The 26,929-nt window shown below is 33.0% G+C and overlaps 1 protein-coding gene across 6 annotated transcripts in view; it reads left to right on the forward strand.

Moving 5' to 3' along the window:
• CSMD3 (CUB and Sushi multiple domains 3) overlaps positions 1 to 26,929 on the forward strand; it is a 1,223,593-nt gene that overhangs the window by 1,012,397 nt on the left and 184,267 nt on the right. For 5 of the 6 annotated variants that reach the window (XM_021090582.1, XM_021090583.1, XM_021090585.1 and 2 more), the window contains 3 exons: positions 20,187 to 20,300; positions 20,775 to 20,870; positions 22,422 to 22,625. In XM_021090582.1, coding sequence (XP_020946241.1) covers positions 20,187 to 20,300; positions 20,775 to 20,870; positions 22,422 to 22,625 — 414 coding nt within the window. The remainder of the gene's footprint in view (positions 1 to 20,186; positions 20,301 to 20,774; positions 20,871 to 22,421; positions 22,626 to 26,929) is intronic. The other variant, XM_021090584.1, reaches the window with a different exon arrangement.

Raw genomic sequence — 26,929 nt, forward strand, 5'->3', positions numbered from 1 at the left:
AAGCAAAAATAGTACTGCTCTCAGAAAGAAAAAAAAATGTTTGAATTGATCAGCCTGTATTTCTGGAATAAAAATTTCATTGGGGCCACAGTTTTTTGTCTCTGTAATTCATGCCAAAATATGTGTTCTCAGCTAGCTGTGGGGTGAGAGCACTGAACCCTAACCACTAGACCACAAGGATCAGCAGGCTTGATGTAGGTCCCCAGCCTTTATCCCTTTTGAAAAAAAATTTTGGCAAAGACACTGAGGGTAGTGAAGCAAATAAAGTGTTTATTAGGAGAGAAAGTGTTTATTATGTGCAGAGAAAGCACTGGTGGGATTGGGAGGAGTAGGGATGAGAGAGACAGAGACAGAGGTAAACAGAAAGAAAGAAAGCACCACATGGGGTGGTTTAAATCACTTGTATGGGGGCAGTCCTTCTGGGCTTCCTCTGGCCAATTATATTGCTTTGCCTGGCCTTGAGTCAATATTTGGCCTGACTCAGGGCTGTCCCTAGCCTGCACCCAAGTCTTTTGGCCAAGATGGACTCTAGTGCAAGGGTTTCTGGAAAGTTAACAGATGTACTGTGGTCTGGTGCTCTGTCACTCTGACCCCTGAGGAACCTTTCTGTGCATGTATAGTTCAGAAAGTTTCCTTGATCTCAAGAAAGAGAATATGTGGTCTCTATCATTTATCCAAGCAGGACTCAGCTCCTCCTTGCTCTTGCCATAAACTTTATCCTGAAGTATCTATCCAAAGGGGATGGATTCCAGTTGCTCAGCCTGGGACCCATCTACCTAACAAAGCATTAAAGTAAATATTCTTCAAGATTTTTTTGTCCTTATATATATATATATAAATTAATGTTGTAGCACCTAATTATCATCACAAACTTTCAAATTTTTTGACTGAGACCCATAAAAGGAAGAAATGTTTTCGTCTCAACCCAGTTCATGCTTAGTTTCCTTTTTTATTTTTTCTGAGACATCTCTGATATAGTATTTTTTTTTCTGTTCTACTCAAATCTACCCTTTTCAATGCTAGCCTAATTTATTAGAAATGTAATTCTCATTCTGATCTAATAAATTGATTTTATAAACTATTACAGTCTTGACTTTCAGTGTGAAAACACTTCTAAAATATAGCAGTTCCCATTGTGGCTCAGCAGAAACAAATCTGACTAGTAACCATAAGAATGCAGGTTCAACTCTTGGCCTCGCTCAGCAGGTTAAGGATCCAGCATTGCCATGAGCTGGGGTGTAGGTCGCAGACACGGCTCAGATCTGGCACTGCTATGGCTATGATGTAAGCTGGCGGCTACAGCTCAAATTCGACCCCTAGCCTGTAAACTTCCATTTGCTGTGAATGCAGACCTAAAAAAAAAAAAAAAAAAAAAAGCTTAACTATAAAGGGTAATGCAAAATGCAATAAGCATATGTGATAGGAAAATATGTATTAACATGTAAGCATCCTTAGTTTTTCTCCTTCTTTGGATGACTTCTTTGTTCAGTCATTTTTTTTTCTACAGGGTGTATTTGCCAGTTTTTGTGTGATTCATTAGGATTGTGTAATGTAGAATGAAGAAAAGAGAGAGAGGAAGGTAGAACTAGAGATGTGAAGAAAAACTGAGGTGCAAAGGTTAGGATTAGGCTGGAGAGAAGTGGATTCTTCAGACAGGAGAGAAAAGTTGCATGCTTGGCACAGGGGAGGAGAAATTCATTTGGAAAGGAAAAAGTTTGTTACTAAGCATTGTCTCCTCTCCACCCCATTTTTGGTATATTCTAGTTATTATTACTCAATATATAGTACTTCATGAGTGCTTGTCACATGACCAGCCAATCCCTGAAAAGCAACATATAGCTATCAAGCATAGCAAGTTTCACATTCAGGGGGACGAGCATAGGTCAGTTAAGAATTTTTTCTCTTAGTTGAGAGAATAGATTTCACAGTTCAAGGTGGCCTTCACATATTTACTGAGTAATGCAGTCTGAGAAATCATCCATCATTTCTCTGTTGTTTAAGCTCTGCCTCCCTAAGAAGTTAAATGGTAGACACATGCCACACCTCATCTCCATTCATTTTTCTTACTGTCCTTTCCTCTAAGTCATTGCTAACAATACACAACTCAAATTGTACTACTGTAAGGTGTATGTAAAAAATAAATATACGGTGAGAAACTGGCCTTTCAGGCAATTATACTTAAAGAAATTATCACCCCTGCTTCATACTACCAGTCAGCTTTAAGCAAAAATAAAATTTTTAAAGTATTCATTTTTTAATGGTAAAGTTAAAAATGAATTTTTCTACTTAGTAATAGAATATGCCTTTTAAACATCAAAACTAAAAGGAGACATAGCTGTCTATTATCCAGAGGTAGTACAGCTTTCCTTCAGTTTTATATCTCTTCTAATCATTATGCAATGGCCTATATTATAATAAAGTTTATTTACTTTAATATCTTTGGTTGTAGGGACTGGCTTGATGACAATAATATATTAATTATCTTCAGAGCTTGGTTTGGGGGCTTTCAGAACTTAGCTGCTCAGTCATCAGCCCACAGAAATAAAAATTGATCCATCCCCATTTAGAATCCCCATCTACTTAACCACAAGTGGAAATAACACACACACACACACAGACACACACACACACACACACATGTAAACTCAAACATACACACCTAACAAATTAAAATCCCTTTCTCTTCTGCTGAACTATCTCTTTTTAGTGCATCTGAGATAGGGTAATGTAGTTTCTATATTACGTTTTATAATCTGTGTCATCAATCTCAAGACTAGTGAAGTGCATATTATCTGAAATCAGCAGTTGCAATCAATTGAAGTTCTGAAACTGACTAATGCTTGGCATAGGGTGGTTTGCCAGATGATTTATGTGAACAGTTTACTGCATGTTCTAATACACACACATACACACACGTATAGTCTGGTTCATAAATATTCTTTCATAAGTTCACATACATTAATAAATCCTATATTTTGAACATAAAAATGTATACGATTTTTTAACTTGAAAGCCAGTTTCACTCAGAAGTAGTTAAAGAACATCGGTTTGAAGGAGCAACAAATTATTAGCAAACTGAGGATGCCCATGTGTTTCAAACTGACCCTGAACACTGTGACATAGGTTTTAACTAAGATAATTGATTACATAAATGAGTGAATTTAACCATGTAACTTTTTTTTCACAGGATAATGTATCTACTTTAGTAAGAGTTACAGAGGGAGGGAGCAAGGGTCAGTGATTGCTTTCTCCTTTTCCCTCTTAATCTGGCCTTTGCCACTCTTTCGTTGAGTCATTTTATTTTATTTTTATGATTTTTATTTTCTCTATTATAGTTGATTTACAGCATTCTGTCAATTTCTACTATACAGAAAAGTGACCAAGTCATATATATGATTGGATCATATAAAATATATGTCATATAAAATATATATATATGTATTATTTTTCTCACATTATCCTCCATTATGTTCCATCACAAGTGACTGGATGTAGTTCCCTGTGCTATACAGCAGGATCTCATTGCTGATCCACTCTAAATACAATAGTTTGCATCTATTAACCCCAGACTCCCAGTCCATTGCACTCCCTCCCCCTCCCCCTTGGCAATCATAAGTCTGTTCTCCAAGTCCATGAGTTTCTTTTCTGTGGAAAGGTTCATTTGTGCCATATATAAGATTCCAGCTATAAGCAATATCACATGGTATTTGGCTTTCTCTTTCTGACTTATTTCATTAGTATGATAGTCTCTAGTTCCATCCATGTTGCTGCAAATGGCATTATTTTGTTCTTTCTTATGGCTGAGTAGTATTCCATGGTGTATATACATCACATCTTCTTTTTTTATCTTTTATTTAGGTTTATATTTTTTTCTACTGTACAGCATGGTCACCCAGTTACACTTATATGTCTGCATTCCTTTTTCTGACATTACATGTTTCATCATAAGTGACTAGACAGAGTTCCCAGTGCTACAAAGGAGGATTCCATTGCTAATCCATCCCAAAGGCAACATTCTGCATCTATTTACTCCAAGCTCTCAGTCCCTCCCAGTCCCTCCCCAACCCCCCTTGGCAACACAGGTCTATTCCCCAAGTCTGTGATTTTCTTTTCTGTGGAAAGATTCAGTTGTGCCTTATATTAGATTCCAAATATAAGTGATGTCATAACAGTATTTGTCTTTCTCTTTCTGACTTACTTCACTCAGAATGAGAGTCTCTAGTTCCATCCATGTTGCTAAAAATGGCATGATTTTGTTCTTTTTCATGACTGAGTAGTATTCCATTGTGTATATGTACCACATCTTCCTAATCCAATCATCTATCGATGGACATTTGGGTTGTTTCCATGTCTTGGCCATTGTGAGTAGTGCTGCAATGAACATGGGGGTATATGTGTCTTTTTTAAGGAAAGTTTTGTCCGGATATATGCCCAAGAGTGGGATTGCTGGGTCACATGGTAGCTCTATGTATAGATTTCTAGGGTACCTCCATACTGTTCTCCATGGTGGTTGTACCAGCTTACATTCCCACCAATAGTGCCGGAGGGTTCCCTTTTCTCCACACCCCCTCCATCATTTGTTCTTTGTGGACTTATTAATGATGGCCATTCTGACTGGTGTGAGGCAGTATTTCATGGTAGTTTTGCTTTGCATTTCTCTAATAATCAGGGATGTTGAGCATTTTTTCATGTTACTTGTTGGCCATCTCTACATCTTCCTTGGAGAAATGTCTATTCAGGTCTTTTGCCCATTTTTCCATTGGGTTGTTGGCTTTTTTGCTGTTGAGTTGTAGAAATTGTTTGTGTATTCTAGAGATTAGGCCCTTGTCATTTGCATCATTTTAAACTATTTTCTCCAATTCTGTAAGTTGTCTTTTTGTTTTCTTTTTGGTTTCCTTTGCTGTGCAAAAGCTGGTCAGTTTGATTAGGTCCCATTGATTTATTCTTGCTCTTATTTCTGTTGCTTTGGGGGACTGACCTGAGAAAACATTTGTAAGGTTGATGTCAGAGAATGTTTTGCCTCTGTTCTCTTCCAGGAGTTTGATGGTGTCTTGTCTTATATTTAAGTCATTAAGCCATTCTGAGTTTATTTTTGTGCATGGTGTGAGGGTGTGTTCTAGTTTCATTGATTTGCATGTAGCTGTTCAGGTTTCCCAGAAGTACTTGCTGAAGACTGTCTTTTTCCCATTTTATGTTCTTGCCTCCTTTGTCCAAGATTAATTGACCATAGGTGTCTGGGTTATACCACATCTTCTTAATCCATTCATTTGTTTCCATGTCTTGGCTATTGTGAATAGTGCTGCAATGAACATATGGATGCGTGTATCTTTTTCAAGGAAAGTTTTGTCTGGATATATGCCCAAGAGTGGGATTGCTGGGTCATATGGTAGTTCTATATTTATTTTTCTGTGGTACCTCCATACTGTTTTTCATACTGGTTGTACCAATTTACCCTCTCACCAACGGTGTAGGAAGGTTCCCAATGGAACCTAATCAAACTGACAAGCTTTTGCACAGCAAAGGAAACCATAAAAAAGACAACCTATGAAATAGGAGAAAATATTTTCAAATGATGCAGCTGACAAGGGCTTAAGCTCTAAAATATACAAACAAATTCATTGAGTCATTTTATAGGTAATTCTTGGATTTGTTTGGGAGAGTAATGAAGGTGGAAAATAGAAATTAGAGTTTGAAAACTGATTTTAAAAGCTTTCTGGAGTTCCCATCATGACTCAGCAGTAATGAACCTACCTGACCAGTATCCATGAAGACATGGGTTTGATCCCTGCTGAATTTACCATACAGGGTCATAAGTTTATGCTTAATATGCTGTCTCCTCCACTAGCCTATGAGATCCTTGAGGGCAGCTCCACTAAAAACAAGGTTTTGTTTATTGGAAAAAAAAAATGTTTCATTTGTGTTTTAAAGTGAGTTACAATAACTTTGTAAAGCATTGAACTAACACACAATACAACATTAATCACATACACAAATAATTTTTGTTCCTTATAGATTCTTAATAATAATATTATAAATTAATTTTAAATATTTAGTTTAAAATTAATTATTCTTATGTTTGGTAAGGTAAGTAGAAACAAAAGTAAATATATAATGTTGATACTTTTTAAATTCATACTCATATTTTTAGATGATCTTTCTATTTACCATTGCTCAGGGTTTGAACAGTTAACTCTTCCTAGAAATAAGTTGGGAGGAGTGGAGGTGATGCTATTTTAGCTCCTTTTGTACTCACATACAAAATGATTGATTTTCAACCCTTTTCCATTGAAGGCTATGCCAGGGCCAGCTCAACAGGATGGGGATGAAGAATGGGTGCTGTGGAACTTAAGGAAAAAAGTTAACATAAAACAAAACACAGAGACATTTATCTTAAGTAAAGGTGGGAACCGGGGGACTCAAGGTCTCAGGGACCAAGAGCCCTGCTTCAAGAAACCACACTACTTTTATTGTGCTCTTTAGATGAGATCAAGTGAGGAGTGGCTATGGGTGGATGACACAGGGTTTGTTTACTATTATATAAGTTCTTTTACTATTTTAAAAGCCAATTTGGGGGTAAAAGGTTAAGCTCTTACTCTGACCTCTAGGCACATAACAGTTCTTAAGCTTAAGTTGTTTACTGTTTTCCAAGCAGGAAGATGGGATAAAGTAAGGCAAGAACATGGGATAAAGTAAAGAAGGACAAGATGGAGTTTTCAAAGAAACATGTCTTGCGACAAGGCTATCCAAAACATATTTTTCACATAGCTTGTTTTAAAGGCTACATGCTTTATACAATTCTGTGAATACATTTTACACATATAAATACAAAAGGTTTTTTTATAATATCAGATATTTCCATTGGATCTGTCTGTAGCTTATTATACAATTTAGAATATATAAAATGATTCTATGCTTCACACCTTCTGATATATCTAGACAATGTAAGGGACTTGTATATACTTTATCACTCAGTAGTACAAGGCCTTTTACCCTCTAACAGCAGGGTTTGGGGGCGAGATAAAAGACAAATCTGGTAAGAATAAGGCAGAACAAGAGTATAGTCATTCTCGGGTTACTGCACATATTCGTATTCCAATTTGAAAATACCATACACTTTGGTATAAACTTTTTTCCCCACCTCTCTACCTTAAGTGATAAACTTAGACATGGCTTTGAGTATAGTGGTATAGGCATAACAAGATTAAGCGGTGTTTTCCATGCAATAGTAGTAACTGAGCTATTTGTGTCCTGCGAATTTAACCTCTCTTGTCTCAGTGAAGTCTCAAGCCCTGCTAGGGTATGATTCCTGCTATTCTAACTGGAGGTTAGAATATATTTTTCCTGCAGGACTGGTATTTCAAATGCAATCTTTTTGTACCTTAGTTATCTCATTTGTAAAACAAAGAATTGAACCAGATGATCATAGAACCACTTGTACAATTTACATATTCTGCAGTTTTCATGAATGCTGCTTTCAGGTCAAAATGATCTCGTGAGTTAATCTGAATGCCTATCATTTTTACATTGTTTCCATAAGAATCTGCGTTTTAAAATATTAACAGCCTGCTGGTAATATCTTTCAAACACAACCCATGCATAACTTGTAGATTGGTCCAACATGGGATTAGAGACAGGTTGTTAATCACCACTGGCCCTATTGCACTAATTTTCCATAAGATCTTGTTCTTTGTTTATAAAATGCCCCCTCTCAAAAACTGGATTTCACTAGTTCAGTGGAGGGTTGATTTGTTTTAATATAATATGTCTATAAATTTTCTTAAAAGGAAATAAATTGATCCATAAATACAAAAGTTTTTGGGTCAAGAGGCACAGACTCAAATACCAGTAGGTTCATGGCTTAACAACTAGTGATATTAATCCAATAAGTTTTACATGTACACCAGATGAAGGAAAAATTGTCTCAAACTTCTTTCAGCCTTGTCTTTATATCCAAATAATTTTCTAGTCAAAATTATGTTTATATGAAAAGCTGAAATATAATCATATTTGAGATATAGAATTTCCATTTGTAAGTTTCTTAGCTATTAGTGCAGTGTTTTACATATAGTATATAATTACTAACTTAAAAAAGCAATGGGTATTGGAATGAAATTTTGGATGAATTATTATATGCTTTTGGTAATGATAATGATAATAACAATGCTGCCAAAAATCAGTGGTGAGAGCAACAAGAGTTATGGCAAAACGTTAAGACAATATTAGATATGTTACTTCAATTATATTAGAAGTGTAGCCCTTTCCAGATTAACATTTTTTTTTCTTTCTATGATTATGAACAAAACAGTTTGAGATTGTTTCTGAAAATAAAATTAACTATAGAAGAAAAGTCTTTTGGGGGAATTGTACCGATAAATAAGACCATTTCTCCACTAGTACGATTCATTATGTCTCTTGAATAATGCATATTAGGTAGATTTATTTCAAAAAATCCTTTATTTTCCATTATGTGTGTATTTATTACCTGCAGAAAGATAAGGGACTAAAAGGAAATTTTTAGAATCATATGATTTGGACTAAGTGACAGATAAATTATTTTGGAAAACTGATATTTTATCATTTTTATTTATTTCTATTGTTAAGATTACTACCATTACTCCCAAACATCATATTTGGCAGAGTTAGAAAATGGTTAATTTCATTTATTTACAAAACTGTATATTGATTTTAAATTTTCGGAGAGATCAGAAAGGTAACAGTATGGTATATGTCTTTGTGTGTGTGTGTGTGTGTATACATGTATGCATGACTGTTTTTGTGTATATTAAGCACCTACTGGACAAAACGAAACACTTTACAGATTAGACTTTTCAACAATCCAATGGAGTGGATATTACTTTGAATATTAGGAAAAACATCCACAAAGGTTTATAGTAATTTGGTCAAAGTCACCCAATAGTAAGTACTAAAGCTAGTTAAATCTAGATTTACAAGATCGCAAATCTCAGGGTCTTTATGACTAAGATTTTATTTTGTAATAATTATGAATGCAAAAGCCATTTAATAGATTTTGCTATTCCCCTGAATTCTTAAAATTACCCCAAAACGTATTGTCTACATAACATAAAACAACTTATTTATTAAGAATATATTTTATATAAATTATGTAAATGATATTAACATATTTTCAAGATAACAGGCATTTACTCCTCTATTATTGATACTAAATAATATTGGCCCACTTAAGAAAAATGCACATGTAAATATACAATAAAAATATTTCCAATTTTTATGAATAAAATATCCAAAATTAATTTATCTTTTCCTTTAGTTCAGAATCTTTAACATGGGTCTTAATTGTCAGGTTTTGCTATAGTGAGATCTCAGTGATGCTCAAGGCTGCTTGTTCATTAGTAGACTCCATGCTCTATAGGGTAGTGGTTAATACAGGCTCAAAACAGATTTATATTCCATGAATTCAAATCTTAGCTCTTCTCTTTGCTGGCTTTGTAAGTTTTACTATTTGACTTAACTTATTTTAAGTTTCAATTTTTTTGCCCCATATTTAAAGTGGAGATAATAGTGCTCACTCAGATTGTTTTGAGGATCAATCTAGCTGCTATACATAAGGAACTTAGCACAGATCCTCACATATAGTAAGAGTTCAATGAATAATAATAGATTAATATAATGCCTTTTTTAACATAATTTTTGTTAATTTAGTAAATAACTGAATATACCAGATAGTCTATTTTCTAAATGTTTAGCTATAGCAAATTATCTCTCTTTAATTGGACATTTCTAATGGACTATGGTCCAGGAAAATAAATCTCAGAACATGGTAGGATTCTGTCTGCTTGGAATTCCCTTTGTTATGACTAAGTGTAAGCAAGAGGAGTCTCAACATGGTGAAACTAGAGCCCAAATTAAAAAGATTACTAGTGATAACTTTTGGGAAAACTGAGAAACTCCTTAAAATATTGTTAAATGATGTAGCCACACCCATCTGTCAACCTAAAATAGACGGAAATTCTGTGAATTAAAGAGCCTTTAGGCAGTGGAACTTTGATAAATGAAGGGTTCAGGATATTGTGCCTGCAGAAAAGATGTGGTATGTGTAGGAGGCAATATGCAGAGTGTCATTCAAAAAATTCAGTGAAGGAAAGAATTTGAATCCAGGCTTGGTGCTAGATTGTATGTGAGAGTCCCAGATATGAAATAGAAGGAAACAAAGTTGCTCTGGTTGAAATGGGGGTTAGGTAGATCAGGAACTGTGTCCACATACTAATTAACTTACCTCCAGAACTGTCCTCTAAACAAAAAACTACTTGCTTCAGTAATTTCATAAAATTAACTCTCAGTGAAATCTAGATGCCAGTAAAATTTTGAGCAGTTGAGTTTTATCCTATTTTAGTCTCCTTGACTTTAAAATATACATATTTTTCCATAAATACATGACAATAAAAATAAGATGGAGGTCATAAATTTTATACACTAAGAGACTTTAGTGACATAGCAACCTAGTGAAATGTATGAATTTTGTCGGGATCCTGATTTGATTGAAGAAACTGTAAAAATACTTCTTCTTTTGAAGAAAATTAGGTGAATGGGATCAAGAAATTGTTACTAAATGATATATTGTTGCTAGTTTCTTTTGTTTTTTGTTTTTTTAAATAATTTTATTCTATTTATTTTATTATTTTGTTTTATTTATGTTATTTTTTAATTATTTTATTTTAAGGACCGAAGCCTTGGTATTTGGAAGTTCCCAGGCTAGAGGTCTAATTGGAGTTGCAGGTCTATGCCAGGGCCACAACAATGCCAGATCCAAGTTGTCTGCAAACCATAAAGAGTTTACAGCAATGCCAGATCCTCAATCCTCCTAGCTAGACCAGGGATTGAATCCACCTCCCCATGGATACTATTCAGGTTCATTACCACTGAGCCAGGACAGGACTGTAGTTACTTCTGTTGTTATTTTTTAAAGTCCTTATCTATTAGCTAGAAATACTGAAGAATTTATAGAAAAGGTTATAATATCGGGAGTTGTTTTAAAGCATTCTCAGGTTGGGAATATGAGGGGGGTGGTGCATGGAGGATAAGAGAGAATAAATGAAGCAAAATTAGCAAATGCTGGTAAGTGTTGAAAGTAGATTATGGGTTCACAGGTGTTTATTTTACTATTCTACTTCATATACGTATGGAACTTTTCATAATAAAAAAAAAATCCTCACACTTATAGCCCATGTGATAATATTTTCCTGACCCAAATTCATCTAGTATAGCTGGAATTTAGCTGATGTAGTGCCAAATATATAGAAACATATCTTAAGGGTAATTAAAGGAAAACATTCATCCAAATAGAATAGGAAAAAGAAGTGTTAATAAAGTATTCTAACACTTTAAACTTTTAATTTTGCTTTTCTATTTTAACTCTTTTAAATATATATAGGAGAAATGCTTACTGTGTTTTTCCAGAATTTCATTGCTTTTTAAACACCAAATTAGTTTTCAGCTGTTGGGAAATGTTATAACTGCCAAATTGCGAATAAGCTACTGGCTTGCAGTTGAATGGATATTTGCTCCTGGAACAATTAAATAAATTGAACTATATTTGCTACAAGAGGTTTTTATTTTTTTATTTGTTTGTTTGTTTACAGTGCCTGTGTATTTAAAATATGTCAAATAGACAGTTTTGAAACTTTGGTGGTAAGAATACTATCACATTATGGATATAAATGTCAGCTGTAGAGAAGTCTGAAAGTAGATATTACAGATTTATTCAGTAAGCCTGGTTTTTGGGTCAACAGAGTATCACACAAGAAATTGGTCACAGGAAAATAAATTATGATCTCATTTACTGTTGAGTTAAAAGCAAGACTAGATTTCTGCAGCTTGTAAATTACTGGATAATTGGGTACCATGGTCAGAGCCATGAATTATTTTTAATAACCTTTTTTATTTCCTAATTGTTACAAAATAGCAATAACAAGATTTTGGTATATTTATTTTCAGAGACAGAATGATCTCATTGTACTCTGTGAACTGCTAACCTAGAATTTAGAGATTGTTTGCTCTAGGTCAGGATTGGTGCAAGCATCCAGGATGGAGCCTAGCTTCTGTGTAGATACTGTAACAGTCCCTAATTGGCATTTGATTCACTTAACTCACCTTAACTAAAATGCTATATTAGTATAAACACCTCATTGTGAGTTAATAGTTTAATAGTATTGTACTACAATAATAGTAAGTATTTGGAATCTCACTTATACATAGAAAACATAAAACTTTTCAAAATACTGATTAAACTCACTTATATCAATTAATATGACTTCTGCCCAGATTTGCCAGTGCTAGATGATGGAAACAAGGAGCACACTGGTTTTATTTGTGACTAGTTTTAAAAGTTGCTTTTTTAGTTCTTTTGAGACTTAATTATCATATTTTTTTCTATATGTTTTTCATAAGATTGCGATCTTGTAATCATCTTTAAGTGAGAAAGGGTTTAAAATCATGAGGTATCCAAGTGGTATAATGATCACAAAATGCAACCTTGAAGCTGTTTATACCCCTGGTTTCATAGCAAGAGCATATAGAGAGCAAAGAGTTCTGTACATGTCAATAATGTTAAAAGGAAGCCTTTTAGAATGGAATAATGCCATTTGCAGCAACATAGCTAGACCTAAAGATTATCATACTAAGTGAAGTAGATTAGAAAAAGATAAATATCATATGTATCACTTGTATGTGGAATCTAATAAATATGATACAAAAAAACTTATAAAACAGAAACAAACTCACAGATTTCAAAATCAAATTTATGATTACCAAAGGAGTAACCGGTGGATGGGCAGAAGGATAAGTTAGGAGTTTGGGATTAACATATAGACCCTACTATATATTAAATAGATAACTAACAAGGACCTACTATATAGCACAGAAAAATCTACTTAATATTCTGTACTTACATGGGAAAAAGGAATGGGTATATGTATGTGTATAACTGATTCACTTTGCTGTACACCTAAAACTAATACAACATTATAAGTCAACTATACCTCCATAATTTTTTTTAAAGAAAACCTTTTGCATACATACTTGGATACTGCCACACTTATTATCTTGAAATATTCATATCAGATGAAAATATGAGGTAAAATTAATAAAAAGCTAGACAAACTTTTTGATAGCTTACGTCATCAACAGTTATTTTTTTATGCTTTTACACATAATCAAGTCCAGTTCCAAATACACCTTTGTTTAGTATCTTTATTTCTGTTCTGTCGATAGTGAGGGTACACATGTGTGCTTTCTTCTGTGCTGTGTCGGTGCATAAAATGCAAGCTAAGCATACATGAGGACTTAACTAAAAACATTGTAGCAGAGTGACCAACCAGCTGAGTGCTTAATATAATCAAAATGAGCTCTAGAATACAAAATAATGTGCAGATTTTGCAAAAGGAGCAACAGGAATGTTGAGAAACAAGCTGAGATCTAATAGGAATTTATATGTTCCTTTTTCTGCCCAGACTCCTTCGCGTGAGAAACTATTTTTTTTTTTTTTTTGTGATGGAATTCCTATGCCTTTGAAACAGAGTGGTATGAAGGAAGTAAACAAAACAAAAGATGAATGCTCTCTAACCTTGCTTCATTTTTCTTAGCCCACAGAGAAAGCTGCTAATTACATTTTCATATTTCATCCAAAAGGAGAATGTAAAATTAAGCAGTTAGAGAAGTGTATAGCCATTTTCAATTCAAAATACAAATGAATCTTGATTTAAATAGTTGGACCACTCCTCTAACATAATCAATTCTAGCATTTGTTCTAAATATACATTTATGGAAAGTAGAGAATTAGAAAAGATTTGCTCTTTAACATCAAAGGTCAATTAAATTTTGCCTATCAGTAAACTTTCAGATTAAATTAGTAGAATATATATTTACTAAATCATGTTATTAGTGATAGTAACTCATATTTATCACTGTGTTTCAGGCACTGTCCGAAGTGTTTTACAAGTATAAATTTATCTCATATTCATATAAGTCCTGTAAAGTTAGGCATTTGTATTATCCCTACTTTACAGATAAGGAAATTGAGGCATGGAAAGGTGAGGTAGCTTTCCTTTGTGGCTCATCCTACATTCAGTCCTTGAGAGGTAGAATCCTTTGGCATCAATCCTTCTAAATCTGCTCAGCTTCAGATGTTGACAGTCTTTAAGTTACTTAATTCATTGTCATAGAGCAAAGAAATTTTGGCATTTAGGTACTTGGCATCATAATTAATAATGTACTACCCATCTGACTACCAGAACTATCTCTGCCCAGAGAATCCTACTGCCCTGCCTTCCTCCACCAAATTTGAATCGTTATACATCAAAGCAAGTTAGGATCAGACCTGAATTTACTACAACCTCTTAGATATTTTGTTTTATTTTGTTTTGTTTTATTTTATTTTATTATTATTATTATTATTTTTTTTTTTTTTTGGTCTTTTCTAGGGCCACACCCAGGGCATATGGAGATTCCCAGGCTAGGGGTCGAATTGGAGCGGTAGCTGCCAGCCTACGCCAGAGCCACAGCAACACGGGATCCGAGCGGCATCTGCGACCTACACCACAGCTCATGGCAATGCCGGATCCTTAACCCACTGAGTGAGGCCAGGGATTGAACCCCCAACCTCATGGTTCCTAGTTGGGTTCCTTAACCACTGAGCCACAGTGGGAACTCCCACAACCTCTTACATATTTTAATTTTAACTATTTACCACCTTTTGCAGAAGTGGTTACATCAGTTCCCGGGCTGATTTGGGTTTTTTTCCTTCTTACACTAGTATGCCATTGCGATACTCTGTGAAATATTCTCTTCTGAGAGAAAATCAAATTTGGTAAAACAAAATTGAAACCCTTATTTATTTGCATAAACTCACTTTTAATTTTTAATTAAATTCCTGATCACTGAATAACAGTAACCATGTTCATGTTTGTTTTATTATCCTCATTTGAAGTTAATTAATTGCTAAATCAGTGAGCCTCTGCACAGTGTTGTTTTGATGGCACAAAAATCAAATATAACTTCCAAAACTTTCTGACTTACTTAGGCAACAGAGGAACATTTCAGTAATATTCCAGCATAGAGTTTAATGGAAAAGGGAGCTTTACCTTATTTGTTCTATTGATTCGTATTCTAAACAAATGCACACCCTCTCGACACTAAACCATTCGTGTGTTGTGTCACCTACTGTACTATTTCCCACAATGATATTTTCAGAGAGACTGTTGGTCTGCACAAAATATTTTAACAGTGAAGCCATACTAAAGCTCAGGAGTTTCTTTCTGCCATCTCAATTCTCTTTTATTATTTATTGACTTACATTTGGGATCGTTAAATTAAACAGAATGGACAAAAGTCTTGGGAGTTAAATGAACACGACTTAAGGAGAAAGGATTTGACAAAGTTTTGTATAGAACAGGAAACAAATGCTCTTTGAAAGTAGTTTAGTGAACACTTAAACCCTGCAGGACTTCTCAGTAAATGGAACCCTGCTACTCTGTCTGGTTGAGTATGATACTGTAAAAATGAAATGTCAAATAAACCTTGCTTCATATGCAAAGAAGAGTAGATAGGTCTGATGCCTGGTCTCATTCTGAGTTTATTTCCTCTGGGAGAGCACATAAACTAGAATAAAATTTTGTAGTTGTGGTAAATGTTCTAACAGATATATCCTAAGCTAGAGGTTTCTTATTTTTAAGTGATTTAACTGATTTAAATAGACTATTTAAATTATTTTTAAACATCTAAAATATGACTTTCTTTTAAATGCAATCCGGGACTTCCCCTAAATATTGCCCATTAGATATTTTTTGTAGAGGACTTGGTTTGGAGAACAGATTGAACAATTAGTGTAGCAATTATCAGTATGGAAAGATGTGCCTACAATACCCCTGTGATTTATAATTAACTTAATTAGGAAATCTAACATCTTCTCATACAAAGAATAAAGATAAGCTGCCACCTGAATGACCACAAATCTAATGAAGGGAATCTAAGAAGCAGAGACCCTTTCTTTATGTCACTTTTTAACCCCAACATTTAGCTAAGTCCCTTATACATCCTAGAATACAATCAGTGAATAGTAGTTGAATTAATAAACTGTATTCTTGGATAAAATATATCAAAAATAAGAGACTCAGAAGTAATTTCAGAAATAATAATATATTATTTGCATTGACTTTTTCATATAGATTTTTAAGTGTTTAATTCTACCTTACTAAGTTTGTTTCTTCCCACTTCTAGCTTGCAGTAATACATATATTGTAAAAAAGGATTTTTAATAAAAAAGTTAGAAACAGTATTTTTAACATCCACTTTGCTTAAAGAAGGAAAAAAAAAAAATCCCTTTAAAATGGTGTTTCCTTTAAGAAACAGTTAGTGTTTACAGCCTGCCCTAATAGTTTGAGAGCAAAGTGCTTTTGGTGTCTTCATGCAAATCTCCAGAGAAAGAGAAAGCAGCTTGGAGCTGAGATGCAAAGAATTCTATATTCCTGTTGGAAACTAAGAAAAAGAAGATAGAGAGTGGCTAATTATTCCAGAAAGCATAATCAGCCCAGACTTTGGGAGTTAATTGTAGTCCTAAGGAAAAAAAAAAAAAAAAAAAAAAAAAAAAAGGTGCTCTAGCCATTAGGTTGAGATGTTAGTTTCTAGATCAGTGTTGAAAAAGGTATTTTTTTTTAAAGAGGACATGATTATTACTCCCATACAAATATAAAATGTGTTAAAATTATTTAACTAACTCATTAATTAAAATTGTTATTTGACTCATTAACTTAAGCCTGTAAGATTCCACAGAAGTTCAAAAAAGAATTCAGGGAGTTCCTGTTGTGGCGCAGTGGTTAACGAATCCGACTAGGAACCATGAGGTTGCGGGTTTGGTCCCTGCCCTTGCTCAGTGGGTTAACGATCTGGCATTGCCGTGAGCTGTGGTGTAGGTTGCAGACGTGGCTCGGATCCCACGTTGCTGTGGCTCTGGCGTAGGCCGGTGGCTACAGCTCCGATTCAACCCCTAGCCAGGGAGCGGGAGCGGCCCAAGAAATAGCAACAACAACAACAACAACAAAAAAGACAAAAAAAAAAAAAACAGAAAAGAATTCAAATAACCAAATTAAATTGATGGATTGGTAGATAGATAGACTACTGAAATGAATTTAAAAACCTAAAAAATAAGTCTGTCCATTGGACAACAATAATCCTATGCATTACACCAGAGACCCCGTAAACACAGGTGACCCAGAATTATGTGTTAGACAACACTTGCTTACCAAAAATCAACATCCAGTTACCTTTTGATCCACCTTAAAATATTTCACTTTTTTTTTTTCCTACATAAGTCTCAACTATGCAGAGTACAGTTGGCTATTCAGAATATTTTAGAAGCAAAAGACCTACTGCTAGCTGAACATAGTAAAATTAAGTAAATTAAGACATTTACAGACAATGGGAAAGGAAACATAGGGGTAACCATTTACTTCTTGAGATTTCTGGCCAAGAAGGGGAGATTTGGTTCAGAAATATAACTTATCAACTGAGTAAAATAATAGTTAACCTGGTAATGTGTTGGAAATCTCATCACTATGAAAACTTTTTTGATTCTTCACACTACAAAGCACTTATTCATTACCCTCTCAGAGTTTTTCTAATAAAAGCTATCATTAATTTAAATTTCTTATTGGCCATGTTACTGCAGAGTAAGGTTAAAGTTAAGGGGAAGTAAGCTTACTGATGGGTTAATAAAGCAAGATTCAACAGGCCACTCTCTTACCCACTACTCTTCTCAAAGTTCTCCTCAATCTCTTCACAGCAGGTGCAGTTACTAACACCACTCAAAGGGTATTTTGAGTCTTCTGTTTTTATTTTTTTGTCTTTTTGTCTTTTCAGGCCCACACCCACGGCATGTGGAGGGTCCCAGGCTAGGGGTCTAATCTGAGCTGTAGCTGCCAGCCTACGCCACAGCCACAACAATGCAGGATCCAAGCCACGTCTGTGACCTACAGCACAGTTCACAGCAATGCCGGACCCTTAACCCACTGAGCGAGGCCAGGGATTGAACCTGAAACTTCATGGTTCCTAAGTTGAATTCATTTCCACTGAGCCACGACGGGAACTCCTTTTGAGTTTTCTTTACTTAATGTAATACAAATATGCAGTGTTACTGCTATGTCATTAAAAGTTACAGTCTCAACATACCTAATTTACAGGTGACACAAAACTCTGGTCTATCTATAGAGAAGTAATAGTTAATAAGAACAAGAAGCCTATAGGCAAGAAAAAAGAGGAAGTGTTTTTTTGTTTGTTTGTTTGTTTTTCTTTTTTCTTAAAGAAAGATCTTGGATCACTGTATTCTGGTTGTTTTAGATGTTGTTTGGAAGTTGGACATATTTCATTGTGGAATATTTGAGATATTTAGGAAGACAGAGATAAAGGATGCTTAATTGTAATGTTTTTCTTAATGGCTTGCTAGAAAGATATAGAGAAGGAATATTATCTGTCAAGAGCCTTGTTGCACAGCATACTTGATTTGGCAAAGTTCCTGTAATTAGACTACCTAGATTTTTTTTTGAGGGAGAGAGCAGCACTGACACATGGAAAGGCAATGGCAACATCTTCATTACAGTAGAAACTTTTAAAGACACATCTGAAACCAGACCATCCAAACACCAATCTAAATAAATGCAAAGACTGAAAACAAAAACATTCTTAATATTTTAGGGAAAGTTGTTTTTGAATGTTATGCTTGGGATTCCGTAGACCTAAATATGGATCTTTTAAAAAGGTATGAACTAGATATTTTTCATATGACTTGGAAACCATTACAATAATTGACTACATGTATCTGAGTTGTTAAAAGCATAAATTTGTTTTCATGACTTTGAAGAAATGTTCAAGGAGGATTATTTATGAAATTCAGCCCTCTAAGGTTCAGGAATTATTCAAAGCAACAACACTATCTCTGTGTTTATTTTCTTTTACCCCACAGAGAACTGGACTGAGATCACCAGCTTATTTTAGCAGACCAAAAAATATGTGTAGCTTTGTAGCTATAGTATTATGTGTATGAGTTCATATGCAAAACTCAGCATGTTTCAAATGAAAAGGCTGTCTTCATATGACCACCATAGGATGGCCATAATCTTGATTTTATGTATAAAATATGAAGAACTTTGTGAAATGTATAGTTTAATTACAGTAATGAGATTTCAAATTTATAAATATTACCTTGATTTTGCATTATTAAACTTAAAAATTATAGTCTTTAAACCCCACAATTGTTCTAGTCAATGAAATGTTTTAAGGATTAATTTTTTTACCTATTTGATTTTTTTTAAAACAAAATGCTAGCTGATTTCTGCTGTAGAAAAGGTCCTTCCTTGTAAGCTACAGTTTGGGTAGTTTCTACATATAAAGTTAATGTAATACATTATTAAAGGAAAAGTACCAAATGAAGTTAAAAGGAGATGTGTATAAAAACCCACTGGTGAGTGCTTCAGATCTGTACTTACCATCAAAGTAGTAATTTTTTAAAATTTCATATCTCAATTAAAAAATGTCTCAGTTTCTGAAAAGTCATAAATTATATGTCTATTTTGGCAGAAGATTAATAATAGGTATTTAGGAATCATTTTTAACTTATAATGTGAATTAAACGCTATACCTTAAAAGTATCTTGCTGAACTTATTCTAGTGAAACTATTATTTATAATGGAATAGCATTTTAAAAGCAATCTAAAATAAATCCCCAAAATTAAATCTTTGTCTGTGCTATTTAAAAGAGGGAACAAACTTAGAAAAAGAGAAGAGAGTCACAAAGTGAAAAGAAACAAACAACTGATGGAAAAATCAAAAGTAGTTATTATAAAGAATTAATCACCAACCTTATGATTTCTGAGCTAAATTAAATGTTATACCCATTTAATTTACTTAAACAATAGTCTTAAAATTCTACTGCTTTTAGGTCATGGTCATTACTCTTATGACCTGAAATACACATGTCTGTCATATCAAGCAATTGGCACCTATCCTCTTTTAAAGGTAGAAAAGAAAAAGATGACTATTATATTGTAATACTTTGTTCTCTCTCTCCTCCTCTTTCTATTTTTTTTTGTTTGTTTTTTTGTTTTGTTTTCGTTTTTGGATGGTTGGTGATTTGTTTGCTTCTCCTGGTTCCTGTTGATCAGTGGTGTTTGGCCAGTTTGTATTTTTCCAGACATCACTCCACGATGTTGTTGAGGTGTATGATGGGCCAACTCAGCAATCTTCTCTGTTATCTTCCCTCTCAGGATCCCATTCAGGTATCCTTTAATAGAACTGCCATGCATTAGTTATTGATTACAGACTGACTTTGATTGGTATTATAGTGAAAGTTGAGATTTATGTCATCCATGTTAGAAATAAAGTAAACTGAAAATAGAATCATTCTTTATTTTAAAAAAAGAATAGAAACACAACAGTAATACAATGCTTGAGAAAAATAAAACCAACTCTTTTGGGGGATTACAATCAAGTAAATGTAGTGTTTAATGTCATATTTAAAGATTCTTTAAAGAATGAAGCAATTTTATCAAAATGTACTAAAAGCCTTTCAAGTTAAAATGTTGCAGTTGAAGCTAAACCCAAAGAAAATATATTGTCAGTGGTAGGATATATTAAAGTAATTTGATAGACCATAGACTGACGTTTTCAAATGACAGTGTAAATTAATATAATTTGTTAGGTTTACTGAATGAAATTATTTATGATATCTTAGTGTTTGTTTTGTTGAGTAGGAGAATCACTTCCACTGAGTTCAGGTAATCAGATCACAATTCGATTTACTTCAGTTGGACCAATAACAGCTAAGGGATTTCACTTTGTTTATCAAGGTAAGTGACCCTGTAGCATAGAAACACACTAAGGAATGATATAAGTTTCCATGCTATGTTCAGCATTAATTCAGTTATGAGATCCTCATAACCATATAGGGGAGATAGAAACTGTGTGTTTTTTGAAACACTTTTGCCCTGTCCATTCCTGTTATTAGAGCACTATTTCTTTGACCAAAGTTATAAAAGACCTATTGCTTCCATCATCATTCACAAGTTAACTGCATGCTGTTCCTTCCTTCCAGCATACTGTTTTCAAAACATCTTTTTTTTTTTTCTGACAATTCTTCACTCTACATACTCTATTTCCTCATAGTCTAGCATTCTAAGCTAAAGATGTACAAACTTCTTGTGCTGATGTGCATAGACATACCAAGCAAATCATTACTCCATTCTAAAGTTTTAGTTTCTCAACTTTCTTCATGGCTATTAAATATTTTTGTGCAATTCAAAGTCAGTTTACATAGGTTTTTTGTCACCTTTTATAGACAACTTTCCACATTATATTAAACTAAATTAAGAGCAATCATCAGAATATTTTGTTTGAATTATATATGATCATTCTCAAATGTATCTTGAACTTTACTCATAATATATCTATAAACATTTGTGATTTGATATTCTTATTAAACTTTTATTCCAATTATACTGGCTATAATAGTACACTGTCTCATTTTTAATATTTTCCCTCTGTAAACAATTCATGGTATTAGGATTTTTAAAAGGCACTAAACAAATTAAGTTATTTTCGCTCAAGTCACATAAGAGGAACCAATCTATTTGGAATTCAACCTATCATTTTTTGGGCTGTTGTCAAACTTATTAATCCCATCTGTATGTGTTTTAAAAAGAAAAAACATCCTGTTATCATTCTATTTTACTTAATCCAAAAAAAGTCACAATTGAAGGATATACCTATAAAGCCTGAAAGCAATTTCAAATTTGATATTGTATGATTATTAAAATTAAAACTTCTATTGTTGTTAATCTGTCTGACTTCTGCTTAACCTGAATCTAGTTACTGCCTTCATCAATAACAAACATATTTTGAACAACTAAGTTTATGAACATGCTATGAAATTAATCAAGTGTTGTGTTTGCTTTTTAAATCTATGTTTTAAAGGGCTAAATATTGTTAAAAAAAAATCGACATTACATTATGTAACGGGACATCTGTTTTTTTGTAAGCTCTTGGAATTCCAATTTAAAAAGGAAAATTATGTAACCTTCAGTTATCATTCCATTAATTGAAGTATCTAACTCAAGGTATATTGTTATATTGGTGAGTTTGTCAAACAAAAAACAGAAAAAAATTAATGTTCTTTAAAGGATCAAAATAAAATGTTTTTAAATGAAAAATATTAATGACAATAGCAGTATTCATTTTGAATTGTATATTATGTATGAAATTTAAAACTTTTAGAGATGTGTTCAAATGGTTAGCTAAAATTCAGGTTAGTGAAGATTTCTTTGAAATCTGTTTGCATAGTTACATTTTGAAATCTGTATCTCTCAACTATGAAAATAAAATCAACAATTATTTGTATGCAGCTGTTCCTAGAACAAGTTCCACCCAATGCAGTTCTGTGCCTGAACCAAGGTTTGGAAGAAGGATTGGCAATGAATTTGCAGTTGGTTCATTGGTTCTTTTTGAATGTAATCCAGGATATATCCTCCATGGATCCATTGCAATTAGGTGTGATACAGTGCCGAATTCTTTGGCCCAGTGGAATGATTCCTTACCTACCTGTATTGGTGAGTATAAAAATTTGTATGCTTTGTGACTGAAAATATTATAAAACAAATTTAGTTACCTTGACTATTTGAACACTCCTATTTCAAATAAAATAGTTTTATATTAAATTTTAAACAATGTATTAGTTATGATATATCTAAATATGTAAATTAGAGTGGCTATTTATGCAGCTGAGATGTGGTGCAATCAATGAAAATATAAATGCGTATTTCCAATAACACAGAATTGGAATGCTACTAATAGGCGATTATTAGATGCAAATATCCTTTGAAATAAGTGTTATTTTCACTTTTAAGAGTTTATGCAAAGATTTCTATGCCAATATGTAAGGAATTTATCTATTTTTTAAGGATCACAGAAGTGGATTTTTGTCATCAAAAAAATTAGAAAATTTGCATTAGTAAATGTTTTTTCTTTTCTCCATTAATTACAGATATGATATGTATAAAATATAAGAACATTTCCCAGTATTTCACAAATATAAGTAAAAAAACACTTCAAAAGAGAAGGCATAGAGTTAGCCAGAATTCTCATTATTGCAAACTTTATTTTTCTAGTATTATATCTAATTTATATTGACAAAATATACACTTTCTAAACTTGGCCCTGCTAAGTTACTTGAAGTAGATTAAAACATTTCCTAAGCCATTTAAAAAAATTGTCTAGAATTTTATAATATTTTGGGATCATTACAGTGGCTTTTGGATCTTGTAGAATTCTATCAATGTGGAAAATGCAGATGGTTCAAGAACATAGCTGGAGCTTTTTTTTTTTTTTTTTTTTTTTTTTAGTTACATGATATTAAACCAAAAGAAGAGTAGTTAAGTTTAATATCAGGTTAATAATAGTTCTAATGAATTATTTCTCATTAAAGTTTTATTGGTAAGTGATTTGGAAATGAGAGGAAGTTTTTTTTAATAAAAGATAAGCAAAATTTTGTTTTTATTTTAATAATCTCAATTAACTCTTTAGAGAAGAGTGCATATGCAAACATATACAGTTATAAATATATAAAAGGTATTTTTAATTCCACATCTTACCATATCTAAAGATAAATTATATGTGTTGATAGTTTTTGTTAAAATATATTTTAAAATTTTAATTGATATGATATGGAAGGGATACTCATTTGTACTGAGGAAGGAGTGAAGGTAAAGCCTGGTGATATACGTTCATGGAACACACACTTTGTATAGGACATAGCTGCTTTAAATCTTTTACCATTCACATCAAGGTATTATTAATAATTGTGCTGGGGAAATGGTAAAAACCAGGACTATCAGAAATCAAAAGGAAGGATGGATGGTCACTTGTTTTCTCTACTAATTCTATATTTTCACCCTCCAAAACAGATATACCTACCATATTTCACAGGGTATTGTTCTTACAACCAGTGTTTTAGTTCTTCCCACTACAATGAATGGAATGTGAATTATTCTTTTATTATTCTTTTGTTTGTTGAAAACCACATGCAAAAAGAAATTTGAAACACTGAAAATCTGAAAATGACTCTTAAACTTTCTCACCTATCAGCTAAATATCCAGTTTCTAATATGATTACCATTTACTGAATGCTTACAATTTGCCAGATTCTGTGACGAGTAATATAAATACATATTTAATTAAATCCTCACAGTAAACCTAAGGATAAGTTAATCTCAAAATTTAGAGATGCATAAACCGAGTCTTTGAGAAGTTAAAAAAATATATGGTGACATAACCTAATAAGAGTTAAAGTGGGGCAGAATTTGAAAGTAAAGTTTTCTGCCTCCAAACCTCAATATACATGATAGAAGGCTGCTGTTGTTTATGTCTTTGACTTATGAGCTAATTATTTCCTAACTGGATTTCTATATCCTATTTATAATGTGGAATTTCTTGACCTGTTACAGTATATTTTTGACGGTCAGCAAGTAAAGGCGAAAAAAATCGTTTGGACTTGATGTTCCTTCTACTTTGCACCTAACATAAAGCCAGAGTTAATAGAACAAAGAGGTCTTCTTTACATAGTTTTATATTCTCATAAGAGAAAATAGAAGATGTTCTTCCTTCTGAGCTACAATTTAGATTGACTTCATACTTTTATAAAATACTAATAAATAAATTATCCTAAAAGACCGTGAGCTGAAAGAAATGTTCCTATATGGCTTGGCCAGAGTTAGTCATACAATATGCATAAATTGGAAATTACATTGCTTTAAGTCAGTTTAATAATTAAAGAAAGATACGTGGTAATAATAATCCCTTTAGCCACACAACGGATTTTTAAATATTTCTCCATAAATATCAGGAAAAAAATCATTATTTCTGCCTAATTTTCCCAGTAGTTATTTTTATAATTTCTGTCACTTTGTTTTTTCATGTGCATATTAGTATAAACAATACCATATAATGAAAGATAACTGAATAAGTAGCTATCTTTGTTTTATTTCATATGAGATGAAAATTCCCTCAAGATAAAAGTAGAGTAATATGATGATATACAGAAAGTCATAAACTAGCTCATTAATCTTTAAATATTGTCAAAAACATTCATCTATTTATTTAGAATATTCAAAGAATCTGCATATGCAAAGCAGTGAAATTTAAATTTATGTATTACTCCTTAAAGTTCTGTTTTTATATTTATGTGTTTTTATATTTTAATTAATGGAGAAAATTTGTAAAAGATCATGTAAAACTGAGTAAAGTCCTCACAACTGAGAATTGTAGTAGGTTCTTAGCATGAAGGTTAATTAAACCATAGGTAATGGTCTTAGGCTTTGACCTTAACACTGAATTGTGGTGAGTTATTACATGATCCTGGAAATTTTACAAAATCTCTGATTCTCAACTCCCATCTCAATATAGTAGGAAAGTTATAGGTTTATTGTGGCTATTAAATGATTTAAAGACTTGGCATAGTCCTTGGAAACATATTAAGCACTCGAAAATTACGTTGTTTTTGTGGTTGCCAAATTCTCTACCATAAATCCAGAAGTGCAAACTTCAATCCTTTGAAAGTATTGGATTTAGACTAAAGAATTTATATGCAATGCTGATAAAATATTTATTTTATTGATTTTTATTTGTCAATATGTTGTTTTAATAACACTTTAAAGTTATTACTTATAAAAATTATCTTCCAAAAAGATTTTTACATCTTGAAAAGAGCTAAAAGCAAGGACTTCTATCATTCTTTCTAATTATAATAATTTAGAGTTCCTTGAAGGCAAGATTTTTCTTTGCAACTGAAAATTTTTAGAAAGGTTTTGGGAAATGTAATGACAATTTTCTTGAGAATAGTAATTGTTTATTAGAATATATTATTTAGGGGGATTGTGAAATTTCTTTCCATCTATTTATGAATTAACAGAAAATTGGCTGAAAAGGAACAGAATTCTAACAATAGGTGTATATTCATGATTTGGTTTGTTTTTGTTGGTAGAGATCTAAAATACAAAAGTTAAAATTAAAACAATGATTACTACAATTCTAATTGGTCTTGAAAATATATATTTAACCAAGGTATGCATTCTGCATTTTCTTCTGACTCTTAAATATTCAAATATTACATTATCCCCTCCAAAATTTTCTTTTGTACATTAGGTATGAAGGATAGAAAGGGGAAAGAGATAAAAGGGAAAAATGAGTTGACATTAAAGAAAGAATCATGAAAGAACAGTTGAGGAAGAAAGGGAAAGAGGAGAAAAGTAATATATACTGTTAGATGGAGAGTAGAGAATAAGAATTCTATACTATACACATAAGCCATTTTTGTTTACAGCAGAAGACAACCCCTATTCTACATAATTATCACAAAGCTCATCCATATATCAAATGTATCAGCTGATTAATCCCAGTATTTTTTCCATAATAAATAAAATTCCATGTTAAATAAAAGGAAGGTCAGTCCGTGTTATTATAGATTCATTATTTTAGCAAGGACAGGTGCTCCTACCAGGCATTAAAGCCTATGAAAGACTTTAAGACTGCCATGATTAACATGCAGCTTCAGGAGTAAATGCTAGTGGACTTTAGCTGAATGGATTCAGCCTCACTCTTTTATTTTTAAGGGCAAAAGATGAGGGACTCAGGAGGCATTACAATCTCCCTATCAAAAGCCCCTCCATCTGTAGTTCACTGGGCTTTTTGAGAAACATGTCACTGCGTCTATGGAGAGTTTTTGTTTTTGTTTTTCCTGGGCTACACCTGCACCATGTGGAAGCTCCCAGGCTAGGGGTCAAATGGGAGCTACAGCTTCAGGCCTATGCCACAGCCACAGCAATGCCAGATGGGAGCTGTGTCTGTGACCTATGCTGCA

The sequence above is a fragment of the Sus scrofa genome, chromosome 4 (genome assembly GCF_000003025.6).
Source record: "Sus scrofa isolate TJ Tabasco breed Duroc chromosome 4, Sscrofa11.1, whole genome shotgun sequence".
Lineage (NCBI taxonomy): Eukaryota > Metazoa > Chordata > Mammalia > Artiodactyla > Suidae > Sus > Sus scrofa.